Source organism: Tupaia chinensis, unplaced genomic scaffold (assembly GCF_000334495.1).
Source record: "Tupaia chinensis unplaced genomic scaffold, TupChi_1.0 Scaffold143970_1, whole genome shotgun sequence".
Classification (NCBI taxonomy): domain Eukaryota; kingdom Metazoa; phylum Chordata; class Mammalia; order Scandentia; family Tupaiidae; genus Tupaia; species Tupaia belangeri.
Genome location: NW_006203821.1, coordinates 1,620,146 through 1,635,693, shown reverse-complemented (window position 1 = coordinate 1,635,693; position 15,548 = coordinate 1,620,146). Strand labels below are relative to the sequence as shown.

Sequence of the window (15,548 nt, the reverse complement as noted above, 5' to 3'; positions counted from 1 at the left end):
AGCAGGATACCGGATACCAGCTGCAGACCACCCTACTGGATGTCACCAAGACTGAGAGCATCCGGGCAGCGGCCCAGTGGGTGAGGGACCAAGTGGGCGAGCAAGGTGGGGTGACTGCATTTGGCTTTCTCAGTCTCTCTCTCTCCTCTCTCCCTTTCTCCCCCATAGTATCTGACAGTATCAAGGACCCTGTTGTCCAGGCGGGTGGGACAGGTTATGAAGAGAAAGGGGCTGGTGCTCTGGCTCCACTGGATTGGAACCTGACTGCATGGGTTAGCCCGTTCACCTGAAATAGTGACTTTCTAGAGAAGTATCTACCCTCGGAAACTTAGAGGGCCAGGAGAGAGATGGCAATAGGAGGTAGGGGAGAGAAAGTGTGTTCCATAGGTTCAAACCTCCAAAGATGAAGATGACCCTCTGAGTCTTCAGTAGCCCTAACTATTACCTCCTATAGAAATATGAGCATGTTTGTTGCTGGGATCAGGCTCGGGAAAGAGGACAGGGGTAACAAGGAAAGAGGACAGGGGTCACAAGATTGGACCCCATGAATGGGGGTACATGTTTTTGCATGGGTGGAGAAAGGAGAGATCTCTTCCTTAGACAGGAGGTTTGGTTTGACACTGGGGCAAGTGCCTATGTCAGAGTGGCTGCTCTCCCTGGGGAAAGAGGATTGAGTTGGGACTGGACCAGGGTTGCATGGGAACTTGCACGTTGAACTTCCAGGGTGTGGGTGCAGGAATGGGAGGAACAGGATGGCTCAGTTGCAAAAGCAGCAGCCTGGGAGGAGTCATTACTCCCAGAAGACCTAGGCTAGGACCCCTGAACAGGTAGGCACAGTAGAGCCCGGGGGCCCAGGAGAAGCCAGACAGTAACTCTCAGCTATTTCTCTTTAGCATTTATTACCATACGATATACATGGGGAATTCAAAAGTTCGTGGGAAATGGAATTAAAACACGAGTTTATTTTGGTGCCAAAAAGTTTCAAAATCTTGGTATAGTTTTTTTCATAGTATACATTTCCATGAGCTTTTTGAAAGCTTCTTGTATGCTACGTTTTACTAGTTTTCCTTATTTATAGTCTGTTTCTCCTGTCAAGAATAAAGTTTCCTGGGGGCAGCCGTTTTTGTTTCTTTCTTTCATTTACTCCATTTCCTTAGTACCAAGAATAATGCTTGCAGCTAGTCAAGTGTTCAATAAATAGTTGTTGAATTAACTAATTAATGAATAATTCAGCAAAGGTGAATCTTGTTCTTTAACAGGCTGCCTCAGCCAGCCTCCCTACATTGAGCCTTGAGCCACTCATGTTGACTCACTGGATAGATTAGTTTCTTAATCCTGTAACAAATAAACCCAAACACAGTAACTTAACACACATTTATTACCTTGTAGTTCTGGAGGAGAGCAGTCCAAAATGGGCTGTACTGGGCTAGACCAAAGCTATTGGCATGGCAAGGTCCTTCTGGAAGTTCTGGGGAACGCATTGCATTGCCTTTTCTTTCTTTCATCCTTTTTTTTTGGTCGTTTGTTATTGGGCATGTGTGCTCACTGGGGAGACAGAGACAGAAAGGGGGATGGCCATGCCACAATCTGTTCTCCATTCTTCTCTCAGGATTCTGGGCACACGTGTATACGTGCCTGGCATGAGTTTCAAGCTGCCACATCTGGGGTTCGAACCACGTAAAAAAAAGTGGGAGTCCATCACCTTAACCACTACACTATCTGCTGGCCCCTGCATTGCTTTTTCTAGCTTCTAGAGGCCACCTGCATTCCTTGGTTCATGGCCTCTTTTTCCAGGAAGGTTGTGCCAGGTCCTTTTCATGCTTTTTCTGTCTCTCTGGTTCTCTAGCTTCTGCCTTTTTTCTTCCACTTAGAAGGACCCTTATGATTATCTTGGGCTTATCAAGCAACTCTACCCAAGGTCGGTTGATTAAAAACCTCTTTCCCATGTAACCCAACATATTCACAGGGTCCAGAGATTAGCATGGGACATCCTGAGGGTGCATTATTCTGCCTGTGTCACTAGGCTTTCTGTTTTTAGCATCACCCTCCACCTAGTGGAATTTTACCTAAAAGCTCTGTGTAAAATAAATGAAAGAATACTTCCTCCTGCATCTCCCTCCTCTGGCAAGGTTAAACAGCTGGGGGGCCAGCAGGTGGTGTACTGGTTTAGGCACTAGACTCCCACATGGTTAACTGTTCTTCGAGTCCCAGATCCAGCAGCTTGAAACACTCCAGGCACATGTGCGTGCATGGCCATCCCTCCCAGGAGGTGATTTCTTACTTTCTCTCTCTCAATCTCTCTCTGTCTCTGGCAAGTGTACATGTCCTATAGCAAAACAAAAACAAAAACAAAACAAACAAAAAACACAGGTTGTGAAAAAAAAACAGTCTAATCTAGTGTGATGAAAACCCTGAGGCCCAGAGATGGAAAGTGACTTGCCCAAGGTTAGAGGTAGGACTAGAACTAAACTTGGGCCTTTCCAACCCTAAGGCCTTACAGAGCCGAATCACAATACTTAACATTGTCTTTCTCCCTCTGTACCAACCCAGTTTAAAATATCTCAAAGACAATCCTTACCACATTTTCTATAATTATGTTTTTAATAATTTCTATAATTATTTAAATGTTTTATCCATTTACTTATAAATATTATCATTTCCCCTCTGATGTGTGAGACCCTTGAGGAATAAGACCCCATCTTGCTCATTTTATGTCTCCTTTGCCTGGTAGTTGGCACAGAATAAATGCATGTGTGAATGAAGTATGAATGAGTGAATGAATGGATGGATTAACTTGAGGGAGTATGGGAAATGAAGTTGATTTCTTACACTTAAGTGAATAGAGGGACAAGCATGACCGGGGGGAAGGAACTCAAATATTAATTCATTGGTATGAAAATGTTCTCTTTTACCCCAGAGCTAACAGCTTGGGTACTAGTTACAGCCTAGAGCCCCAGCTAGATGGCAGACCTTACATAACTCAGAAAATCATCTCTTCAGGGAAACCTAATTAGTAAAGGCACAGCTTCCTCAAGCTGTTATAGCTGCTCACCCCACACCCCAAGCCTGGCCATCTTGTGCCTACTACACCTGCTCAGCCATCCTAGGTCCTTCAGCTGTAGGAAGTGGACCTAGAGATTGCCCAGAGACACTGTTGATTTCTACATGGTTCTCCCTCCCTCTGTCTTGCCCCCAGGCCTCTGGGCCCTGGTGAACAATGCTGGTGTGGGCCTACCCAGTGGTCCCAATGAATGGCTGACCAAGGAGGACTTTGTGAAGGTGATCAATGTGAACCTGGTGGGACTCATCGATGTGACTCTCCACATGCTGCCCATGATCAAGAAAGCCCGGGGCAGGGTCGTCAACATGTCCAGCTCTGGTGGTCGTGTGGCTGTCATTGGTGGTGGCTACTGTGTCTCCAAGTTTGGCGTTGAGGCCTTCTCTGACAGCATCAGGTGACTGGGCCTTGGTATAAGCCACTCCGTGTGGGAATCCTGTGCTGGGGATGACAGAGTGTAGGCAGGAGAATTATGCAGGGAGGAAGCTAAAATACTACCAGAAACCCTCCCTCCCCCACAAGAGAAGAAGGGATGAGAAGAGATGGGCTGGAGATAGGAGGCATCAGGTGAGCCTTCCCTTGAGCTGCCCAGAATTAGCAAAACCCTCTTTGGGCCTGAGAGAGAAGGAGCCAGAGTCCCCAAGGTGGAGAGACCTGGGAGACCCTCAGAAGAGGATGCAGGCCTTACATAGATCCCTTCACTGCTTTCACCATATGGGTGTTGGGTGGGGCTGAGAGTGGGAGGGATCTGGTGGGAAACAAGGCCTTGGCCTAGATTTTCTCTGACTTCTTTCCTGCTGGGTTTTCCCAGAGGATGCAAGACCAGTTTGGGAAAGGGCTGAAGCCCTGAAGAAGAGCTTATTTGCATGAAAGCCATGCCCAGACCAGGGGCAGAAATGGGGTGGAACACCTCTGGGTTCCTGGGGAGACAGGATGTGATGTGACTCTCCCCAGTGACTGTCATCTTGAGACCTAGCCTGAATCCAAGTCTTCTTTCCTAGGCGTGAGCTCCACTACTTTGGTGTGAAGGTCAGCATCATAGAGCCGGGGAACTACCGGACATCCATTCTAGGCAAGGAGGGCATGGAGTCGCGTATGCAAAAGCTGTGGGACCGGCTGCCTCAGGAGACACGGGACAGCTACGGAGAGGAGTACTTCCGCATCTGTAAGTCCCCAGGCCGGGAGAGGGCAGGGAGACCTGGAGGGTCATTGACTGGCTTTCAGTTTATAGACGATGGAGTGAAAGTGGTCTGTTCAGGGATCCAGACCACTAGTGACAAAGCAGGGGTTTGAAGATAGGGACCAAGTGACAACCACTGGCAGTGGCAGAACCATCACTGCTGAGGAAATGGTGGGTTAGGAGAGATACTGCCCACTCATGGCACCTGCCCTCAAAGCTACACAGGTAATTGAGGTGAAAATGCACTACGATTAGTATTAAGCAGTGGTTAAGAGCTTAACTGCTGGAGCCAGACTGTGTGGGTTCGTATCTTGACTCTCTCACTTACCAAGTAGGAGACCTAGTCTTCATGACTTCCATGTTTTCATCTATAAAATGGACCTCATGGTTGCACCCACCTCACAAGGTTGCCATGAAGACTGGCATATGAAGATCAAGCTAGCCCATGGCTGGTGATTAAGAGAGATGGATCATGGTTCTAGACTCTAGTGGGGGTTTTGAAAAACCTGTGTGGGTGCAGGCCCCAAATCCCATCCAGATGGAGAAATGGAAGAGAAGGGATTAGCAGTGACCAAATAGGAGTAATTCCTACACCTCCCCGCTACCTCTCTGGTGAGTGCACACTCTGTCTGGCAAATTATATATATATGTGTGTGTGTGTGTGTGTGTGTGTGTGTGTGTGTGTGTGTGTGTGTGTGTGTGTGTGTGTGTGTGTGCATGAAGTATAAAAAAAAGTACTTGTTAAAGAGGAAAATTAAGATGCAGGTATTTAAAAGGGAGGGTCTCTAAATAGGTCGCTAAAGTTCCCTTTCTTTTCCTTAGTTGAATTCTCTCTGGCGAATTTTAGGGATTTGGGGGAATAGAAGGGGCACCAGAGCTCTTTACTGTGCTGCTTAAAAACTCTGGGGACCAGCAGTTGGCGTAATGGCTATGTCGCTGGACTCCCATGTAGTCAACCGTGGTTCGAGTCTCGGACCCGGTGGCTTAAACTCACGCCAGGTGCGTGTACGTGCATGGCCAAGATCCTGAGAGGAGAATGGAAGAGAAGGGATTGAGGCATGGCCATCCCCCCTGGGGGGTGATTTTTCACTTTCTGTCTCTCTGTCTCTCTCTGTCTTTCTGGTGAGCACATGTGCCCTATAGCAAAAAAAAATTCTAAAAACAAACAAACAAACAAACTTTGTGTTGTTCCTGTGGTTTGGGGATGAATAGAGTGCTGGCCATTAGGAAACCTGAGAGAACATGGCCTGGCAGCATAGCAGAGGAGGAATCAACCCATAGACCTGGTGGCATATCTCCTGGTGGGACAAAGGCCACTCTGAGGACCAGAGGCCCCACATTCACTCAGAGCATCTATCTCAAAACTGAGCCAGCTGGATACAGGAAGGGACGATCCACAAGACTTCCCAGTTCTCTCATTCCTTGACTTAAAGGGCCTGCAGGGAAACCAGCCCTATGAGCCACCCCTGAAGCTGCCGCTGAGCAGGGCAACCTCTGTCAGTAGAAGCTGGTGCTGGCACGATCAGCTGTGCTTCTCTGGTAGCCTTTCCCCTTCTCCAGCTGCTGCCAAGGTAGTGCTGGCACTCTGCCGGCTCAGGAACTTTCTGAGCCACAGGGAAGCAGCCATGCCCCCAGCTCTGTTCCTGCTTTCCTTGGGCCTCAGCAGTCTTCCCACATTTCTCAAACCCAGATTGTCCCCCCTCTTTTACGTGGGTTTCACAATCCCCAAGAGACAGTTTTCTGTTGTGGTTAAGAAATTAGACTCTGGGAACCAGCAGTTAGCGTAATGACTATGTCACTGGACTCCCACGTAGTCGACAGCGGTTCGCGTCCCGGACCCGGTGGCTTAAAACTCACGCCGGGCGCGTGTGCGTGCGTGCCCAAGATCCCAAGAGGAGAATGGAGGAGAAGGGATTGCGGCATGACCATCCCCCCTGGGGGGTGATTTCTCGCTTTCTGTCTCTCTGTCTCTCTCTGTCTGTCTGGCAAGGGCACGCACCCTATAGCGAAAAAACTCTCCAAAAAGAAAAAGAAAAAAATTAGACTCTGAACTAGGCGGCCTGGCTGCAGATTTCTGCTGCCTGCTGGCCTCAGGTATTCTAGTTTTTCGCCTGCAGTGAGTCATGGGAATTAAGTGAGTTAGTAACTATAGTAGGCGCAGTGCATCTGATAGCCCCGGCAGAATACTTTGGAGCCACGTAGTGTGATACATCCAGCTTTGCTCTTTTTGCTCAGGGCTGGTTTGACTTTTCAGTCTTTTATGGTCCATGAATTTTGTGACTTTTTTTCCTGTTTCTGTGAAGAATGTCATTGGTATTTTGATAGGGATTGCATCAAATATATCATCAACTACTTTTAAATACACTTTCTTCCAAGTGACTGCACTCTAATTTTCACTGTAGTTACCCAGTGATTATTGGGGTACAGAGATGAGTCAAAGCCTCCCGTAATCTAGCAGAGCAGATCTGAGAGCAAATATAATGTACAGAAAATTGTACATAATGGTCACATGTAAAATCAAAAAGCAGCAGTGTAGAGACTTACTTCTGGGCCAACCGGGGCATGGTGGTGAAGGTGGGTGGATCTCAAATGGCTGACTACATGGTTCAAATCCCAAACCTGGCAGCTTGAAAAACATGCCAAGTACATGTACAAGTGTGCCCCAAATCCCAAGAGGAGAATGAAAGAGAAGGGACTGCTGCATGGCCATCCTGCCTCAGGGATGCTTCCTCACTTTCATTCTCTCTCTCTCTGTCTCCAGCAAACATACATGCCCCATAGCAAAACTGTTTTAAAAAGAGAGAGAGAGGCTTAGTTCTGTTGTCACAAAAGCCTCAGAGGTGACAGTTACTGCCTTAATGAGTTTTGAATGATGAATAGGAGTTGACTAAAAGGAAAAGAGACAACAGATGTTTCCTACCGAAGGAAATGTGCGAGCCACATTCTGGAGACCTGACATAGCTGTGTGTTCTCTTGGAGGCCGTGTAGACTCAGGATCTGGATTCCAGGCATCTTTCTAATCCTGTTACATAACTCTCTAAACTTCTGTTTATTTATTTACAAAGTATAATAATCTCATGAATTGTTAGAATAATTAAATAAAAATGCACACAACTCAGCCATGGTGAGAGCTCAGCAAACCTCAACTGTTGTTATTATTACTAGTCTGGGGGCCAGCAGTTGGTGTAATGGCCATGTCACTGGACTCCCATGTAGTTGACCACAGTTCGAGTCCTGGACCTGGTAGCTTAAACTCATGCTGAGGGTGTGTGTGCGTGCCCATGATCCTAAGAGGAGAATGGAGGAGAAGGGACTGTGATGTGGCCATCCCCTCCCCCGGGAAGGGGGGGATTTCTCGCTTTCTGTCTCTCTGTCTCTCTCTGTCTTTCTGGTGAGTGCACACGCCCTATAGCAAAAACCTCTGCAAAAATAAATAAACAACAACAAAAACTAGTCTGCAAGAGAGAAGTGTGGGCCTGTTTGCTGTAGCTCAGCAGTAGCACAAATGCCCTGCAAGGCTGGAAGCCATATAGTCAACCATGGGTTCAGACCCCTGAGTTGGCCTGCAAACATCCCACACTCAGGATCCTAAGGAGCTAGAAAACTGGGGAAAGGGGATTGAGGCATGATGAGACTCTGCTGAACATGCTCCTCTCTCTCTCTCTCATGCACAGGCATACACTGTACCTCATAAAAATAACACGAACAAGAAACTGGCCGGGGGTGGGAGCTGTGCTTCTCCTAAGCAATGCTAACCAAGCCAGGCTGTGGCTCCAGACTTCAGGTCTGTGAGTATGAGAATATTGCAGTCTGTTCGCAGCCTGCCCAGTCGGTCTGTGTGCCAGCTCAGGAGTGAGTCCATGCCAGTTACCATGCCAGTTGCTATTAACTAGTTATTTCCAATGTGGTTCTATTTTGGGTATAGATAAAAATGACTCCAAGAAATGTGAGGGCTCGTCCTGGAGTTCACCCAGCCAGGGGCCTGCTTGGTAGGCCACGGCAGCTTGCTAGAGTTTGCGCCCAGTGGTGCTGAATAACCACTCCTAGATATTTCTTCAGTCTTTCCCTCCCGACGCACAGACTTCCTTCCCCCACCATGCTTATCACTCCTTCCTGGGTTTCCGCAGTAGCCTTCCAGCAATGATGCAAATTGGATCAGATCATTTCAGAGCCATTTAAGATTCTCCAACACTTTCAGGATAAGAGCCATACTCCTTAATGTAGCTATCAAAGGCGGTCCTGGTCTGATTTCTGATTTCTCCTTCCTCAGTCCCCTCCCCCTGACAAGTTTCTTGTTTCATCTCAACTCTGCTGGGGAGGCCATCAAGAAATTCCCCTTTTATATCCTCTTTCTTATTGGAGACCATCTAGATCAGAATCCTAGGATCTGTCCCTGGCATAGGAGAATGGGACAGAAACTCAGCTATTGGGGCCAACCAAAGTGCCAAGAATATGGTCCCTGATACTTTAGGGACTTTATTTTGCTTAATTCCCACAATAGCAAAAACATTTTCCCAGACACCCAAATCCGAAGCCCATGTTCTTTACTGTCAGGGGAGCGGCAGGGGCTCAGATCTGTCTTCCTGCCCACTCTGTGCCTAGTAGGGTGCCCAGCACTAGATAGGCGCTAATAATTATCTGAGAGAGCAATGGAAGACAGTGCCTCAGGGCCAGCCCATGGTGTGCTGGTTAAGGCACATGGATCCCACATAGCTGACTATGCAGCTCGAGTCCCAGATCCAGTGACTTGAAAAGCACTCTGGGTATGTGTTGCTCTGTAGACTGTCTGTAAGTTAGCGTGGCAATTTTGAGACCCAAAAATTATTTTGTCTTTTTCACCACAGCAGTTTTCTCTCCAGGAAACAAAAAGGGAGTTCCTTAGAGTCTGGGAACACCATCCTGCCACCAACCACCATAAGACCCTGACACGTGCCCAGTGTGAATTTCAAGCTGCCAGGTTTAGGACTCAAATAGCAGTAAACTATGTGGGAGTTCAGTGCCACCACCACTGCGCCCCCTGCTGGATCTCTCTTTGCTATTTCCAGGGCAGGTGTTATTATTCCCATTTTGGAGATAATGAAAGTTTAAGCTCAAGGTCTTAGAACTAATAAAGGGCCCAGCTAGCGAACTAACCACACACAGTCTTCTCATTGCTAATCTAATGCAATAGTAGGAATTCAATGCACAGTGGCCGAATTTGGGGAGAGAAATAATCTGTTAACGGTGTGTGTGCAGGAACAACCGGGAGCATACAGCAGATATGAAAAGTTTTGCGGGAGATTTCACAAAAAGGGAGCTTGGGTGGAACTCAAAAGGAACCCTCTTGTATGAAGGATAACAGCGCCTTTTGCTTTTCATCTCCGTACCTTCTAACAGATACTGACAAGTTACAAAACACGATGCAGCTGGCAGATCCGAAAATCAAAGAGGTCACAAACAGCATGGAGCATGCCATTGTTTCCCGGACCCCCCGCATCCGCTACAACCCTGGCCTGGATGCCAAACTCCTCTACCTCCCCTTGGCCAAGTTGCCCACTGCTGTGACAGACTTCATCCTGAGCCGGTACCTTCCAAGGCCAGCCGACAGCATCTGAACTGGGAAAGCTCAAGAGGCAGTCGTGAAGTATAGAAGAGTAGGTGGGAGGAAGGATTGTGGGGTCACGAGAGGTGGTACTGGACATCCCAGGGGTACTGGCCGAAAGGGACGCTTGTCTTGGCTGACATCCCCTGCTGGCCAGTTTACCAGGAACTTCTAACAGAAGATGAATGTCTCTTCCCACCTGCTGAGACCCTGTGGAAATCCAGGGGTCTTTGCAAGTTCAGAGACCTGTGACAAGGCCTCGAGGACTCTTTCACTCAGTCAGAATATGGCTTTTTCTGGACCTGGAAAAGTCAAGGAGGGGAAAGCCAGTTCCTGCTAAATCCTGAGACCTCAGGTGTCCCTGCCTCTGGGAATCAGGTGGGTTAGTCTAGCCCATGGGAGAGTCTCAACCACCTTCCTGCTGGGTCTCTATATGCACTGACCTTGTGAACATAACCCATTACTGAAGCATGGAGAAGGGCAGACAGGGAGTGCAGGGTTCTATCAGGCAAAAGTTTTAAAAGTTTCTCTCTTTAGATTTCTCTCTTCATATGTGATTGGGAGCCCCATGAAATAATACTCATTTATATTTAATTCCCATTGATTGATTCTTCAAATGTATTGAGTGCCTGCTACCTACCAGGTACGATGTATGTGGGGGGGGGGGATTATAAAATTGATTAAACCATGGTCTTGTTTTTTTTATTGTTTATTTTGTGTTATGTTTAATAACAATATCTAGCAACAGAGACAGGACAGTGGCAGAAGGAACAGAATATCAGAAAGTAAATTTTTAGAGCTGTCAGGGACACTTAAGATCTCCATGCAGTAGTTCCCAAATTGGCTGTACATAATAATCAACCTGCTAATTCAAAATACGGACTCCTGGGCCGGTGGGCGGTGTGGTGGTTAAGGTGTGAAACTCCCATATGGCCAACCATGGTTTGAATCTCGGACCAGGCGGCTTATTTTCTCACTTTCTCCTCCACTCCCACCCCCCGTGAGCTCATGTGCCCTATAGCAAATTTTAAAATAATAAGAATAATAAATAAAATTAAATAAATAATTCTTTTTTCAAAAATATAGATTTCTAATTATGTTAAAAAATCTGATTCAGTAGGCCTAGACTAGGCTCAGAAATACGTATTTGTAACAAAGACCTAGATGATTTTGGTGTACTTAGGTACTTGGGAACCACAGATAGCTCTGCAAAAGGAGTAACTGATGCTCAGGACAGGAAATGACCTGCCCAAAGCCCCACAGCTTAGTGGTTAAGACAGGGACATAACTCAGGTGTTCAGACTCCCAGACCAGGGTTCTTTCTTATTTATAGGAGAGTCAATTTCTAAAGTTAGTAACTTTGTCAAATAAATCATGGAGATAAACTTTTTTTTTTTTTGAGAGGTTTTTTGCTATAGGGCGTGTGCGCTCGCCAGACAGACAGAGAGAGACAGAGAGATAGAAAGCAGGAAATCACCCCCCAGGTGGGATGGCCACGCCGCAATCCCTTCTCCTCCATTCTCCTCTCGGGATCTTGGGCACGCACACACACGCGCCCGGCGTGAGTTTAAGCCACCGGGTCCGGGACTCGAACCGCGGTCGACTACGTGGGAGTCCAGCGACATAGCCATTACGCTAACTGGTCCCGAGATAAACTTTTTAAAAAAGTCTTAAACTTCATGGGAACCAGCAGTTAGTGTAATGGCTATGTCGCTGGACTCCCATGTAGTTGACTGCAGTTCACGTCCTGGACCTGGTGGCTTAAAACTCACACCGGGCGCGTGTGCGTGCGTGCCCAAGATCCCGAGAGGAGAATGGAGGAGAAGGGATTGCAGCGTGACCATCCCCCCTAGGGGGTGATTTCTCGCTTTCTGTCTCTATCTCTCTCTCTGTCTTTCTGGCGAGCACACGCGCCCTATAGCAAAAAACTCTCCAAAAAAAAAAAAAAGTCTTAAATTTCTGAATCATCTGAAGTTCTGTTGCAAATACTTTTTTTTTAATCTTGATGAATGTTCATGTAAAAAAAGGTAAAAAGTGAATTATTTTCATTAAAATGTCTTTAACTCGTACCTCTTTAACATCTGAGTAAACTTGAAAATAATAAAATGTTGGGATCAGCAGTTAGCATAATGGCTGTGTCGCTGGACTCCCATGTAGTCAACCACGGTTCGAGTCCCGGACCCAGTGGCTTAAACTCATGCCAGGTGTGTGTGCGTGCATGCCCAAGATCCCAAGAGGAGAATGGAGGAGAAGGGATTGTGGCGTGGCCATCCCCTCTGGGGGGTGATTTCTCGCTTTCTATCTCTCTGTCTCTCTCTGTCTTTCTGGCGAGCGCACACACCCTACAGCAAAAACCTCTCCAAAAAAAAGAGAGAGAAAAAAAATAATAAAATGTGGACCAGCAGATGGCATGATGGTTGTTATATCACTAGATTCCCACATAATGGACTATGGTTCAAGTCCTGGACCCAACAGCTTAAAACTCACACCTGGCATGTGTGCCCAAAATCCCCAGAATAGAATGGAGGAACGGGGACTGCGGCATTGCCATCCACCCCCTGGGGGTGATTTCTTGCTCTCTGTCTCTCTGTCTCTCCAGAGAGTACACACGCCCAACAGCAAAAATGTCTTCTAGAAGAAAAAAGAAAGTAAGTAAAAGAAAGGAAAAGAATAAAATGTAGCTTAATTGCATTTAAAAAGACTCTTTTTGGGACCAGCAGTTGGCATAATGGCTATGTCACTGGACTCCCATGTAGTTGACTGTGGTTTGAATCCCGGACCCAGTGGCTTAAACTCATGCCGGGCGCATGTGCATGCATGCCCAGGATCCTGAGAGGAGAGTGGAGGAGAAGGGATTGCAGCGTGGCCATCCTCCCTAGAGGGTGATTTCTCGCTTTCTGTCTCTCTGTCTCTCTCTGTCTCTTTGGCGAGCACACATGCCCTATAGCAAAAACCTCTCAAAAAAAAAAAAAAAAAGACTCTTTTTCCAAATAAGGTGAAATCCACAGGTTCATCCACAGGCTCCAGGATTGGCATGTAAACATTTTTTTGGTGGGGCCACGTCCAACCCACTGCACTCTGCTATTTACAGCTCTTCTACACCTGACACCAGACTCTGATCCAGGTATAATGCACTGAGCAACAAGTAACAGGAAAGCCAACTCACATTGGCTTAAACAGTAAAGAGGGAGGGCAGGACCCAATGACCAAATAATTGATCAAGGTGTAGGTTCTTTCTTCTTCACTCTGTTGCCCACAGTTGTGGCTTTATCCTGAGGCTGTGGTGTGACTGCCACCAGCAGTGGGACTCTGTGCTTCCTCACTCACAATTTGAAGGTGAAGAGTCTGCCCTTCCATGGCATTCAAGATGGAGAACGTTTCTCAGAGCCCTTATCAACACTCTCCTTGGCTCCTGACGACCCAAATCGGCTTAGGCTTGTTTACCTTTGATTCAATCGCTGATGAGGGGGGCCAATTGCAATAAATGGCCTAATCATGGGACAGGATGGAGAAGTTGGACAGTCGGTCCCAATGCCTACTACCCTGAAAAATTCAAAGCTCAAACCTCTATGCCATTGAGAGGGTGGAACAAAGGTCGGAGATAAACTTTATTGAAGATAGGAGAATGTATTAAAGAGAAACTATAGACAGATAATATCTGAGATGTTAATTTATAGTTTTTCATTGCTAACTTTTCCAATGTCCCCATTCCTCATTCAAGGAGGGAACCATCTGACCCTTCTTTTTTTTTTTGGAGAGATTTTCACTGTAGGGCGCGTGCGCTCGCCAGACAGACAGAGAGAGACATAGAGACAGAAAGCGAGAAATCACCCCCCCCCAGGGGGGATGGTCACGCTGCAATCCCTTCTCCTCCATTCTCCTCTCGGGATCTTGGGCACGCACGCACACGCGCCCGGCGTGAGTTTTAAGCCACCGGGTCCGGGACACGAACCGTGGTCGACTACGTGGGAGTCCAGCGACATAGCCATTACGCTAACTGCTGGTTCCCCTTTATCTAGGGTGAGATATTTAACAGAATAGACAGGACTTTTCCCTTACAACGAGGAGGTTCACTCTGGCTAGTGAGAGAAAAGAGTGAAGCTTAGAGCTTCCAGAGCAAGAGGGACAAGGGTCTACTTTCTGGAATCAATTTGGGAGATGGCAAGACTGAAGAGCGTTACAGCTGCATTGTATGTTTAGGCAGAGGAGACCCTGGGTGACCTCACAGAAGACGGGCATGTCCCACCATGGTGGGAAGGTAGTAGAGACTGCCTACAAGGGGCACATAGTCCAAGAGAACAGACTTTTAAGTGGTAACCTGTGCAGACCGAAGACCTAATTTCTTAGTCTGAGGGTCATACCTCCACCTCATCATTAAGAGTTGAGTCCTTTTTAAATTTGTAGACAGATTCATATCTGCTCCAGTGTTTTAGTTCATTTCCTATTTGAAGCACATATAACTTTTAAATTTTCATAAAGTTTTAAATTGACTTTCATTTTCTTGTTCATTTAACTTCTTAGTCTTTATATTTTTTTTTTTTTTTTATTTTTTTTTTTGTTTTTTTTTTTTTTTTTTTTAGGGTTTTTGCCATAGGGTACATGTGCTCTCAGGAGAGAGATAGAAGGAAAGTGAGAAATTACCCGCCCCCCCCAGAGGGGATGGATGGTTGTGTCATAATACCTTCTCCACTTGTCTCTTGAGATCTGGGGTATGTGTGAACGTGCACATAATATGATTTTCAAGCAGCCATATGGGAGTCCAGTTCCTTAACCATTATGCCACCTGCTGACTCCTCTCCTTATTTTTTAAATCAAGGGAGTAATGTGATCTGATTTACATTTTTAAAAGGCTACCACAGGGACTCTGTGAAGACTGAAATGATCAATGATGGAAGCAAGGAGACACATAAGAAGGCCATTGGATAATCCAGGCAAGAGAAGATGGTGCCTGAGGTTAAAGTGGTGGTGGTGGGAATGATGAGAATGGATGAGATCCGTATATAATTTTGAGGTAGAACCACTGAATGATTTTTTAATCAGTGAGCCAATCTGTCCAGAAGAATTTGCTGTGCTGGGCATGATTCCGGATGTTGGAATTACATAGTAGTTAAGATAGAGTCCTTGACCTCCAAGAGTTTATTTTGTAATGGGGGGAGGGGGGCGGTTAAACATGTAAAGAAAAGAACTAAGTAATTTTATACACTGATTAGTGCCATGAAGAAGAGAAAAGATAGAAATGTAGTAGATTGCTAGGGAGACTGCTTACTTTTTTCCCCCATCACCATTATTAAAGTAAAATTTATTAAAACCAATTGCATTCATATAAGTGTGTCGTATGATGAGTCTTAACATATAGATATCATTGTGCCTATCCTAAGTACTTTCATCTTCACAACAATCCTAAAAGGTAGATATTATTCTAGGATTTTTAAAGTTTTTATTTGTTCCTTTACTCCATGAGCAAGAGAGACAGAGAGAGAAAGATGGAGAGAGAGAGACAGAGAGACAGCATCCCCAGTAGGGTCTTGATGCTGAATTCTACCTCCAGCCTCATCCATACCCAGAGGACAGGCATCCAGTTCCCCAGTGTACTCTGGGAAGTCTCTGGCCCTGAACCAGAAACCTTCTATGTAGGTCACCCCCACAACACATGGAGTTTCTTCTGTATTACTGTCTGGCCCCTATTCCAGGTTTAATGAAGAAGAGAATGGGGCCCAGAAAGGGTCATT

The 15,548-nt window shown here is 46.4% G+C and overlaps 1 protein-coding gene across 1 annotated transcript in view; it reads left to right on the top strand.

Annotated features, from left to right (window-relative positions):
- Positions 1-10,451, top strand: part of SDR9C7 (short chain dehydrogenase/reductase family 9C member 7) — a 10,914-nt gene extending 463 nt beyond the window's left edge. Inside the window, exons 2-5 of the mRNA XM_027767162.1 lie at positions 1-105; positions 3,197-3,455; positions 4,060-4,223; positions 9,615-10,451. Coding sequence (XP_027622963.1) covers positions 1-105; positions 3,197-3,455; positions 4,060-4,223; positions 9,615-9,832 — 746 coding nt within the window. The 3' untranslated portion in view covers positions 9,833-10,451. The remainder of the gene's footprint in view (positions 106-3,196; positions 3,456-4,059; positions 4,224-9,614) is intronic.
- The last annotated feature ends 5,097 nt before the right edge of the window (positions 10,452-15,548 follow it).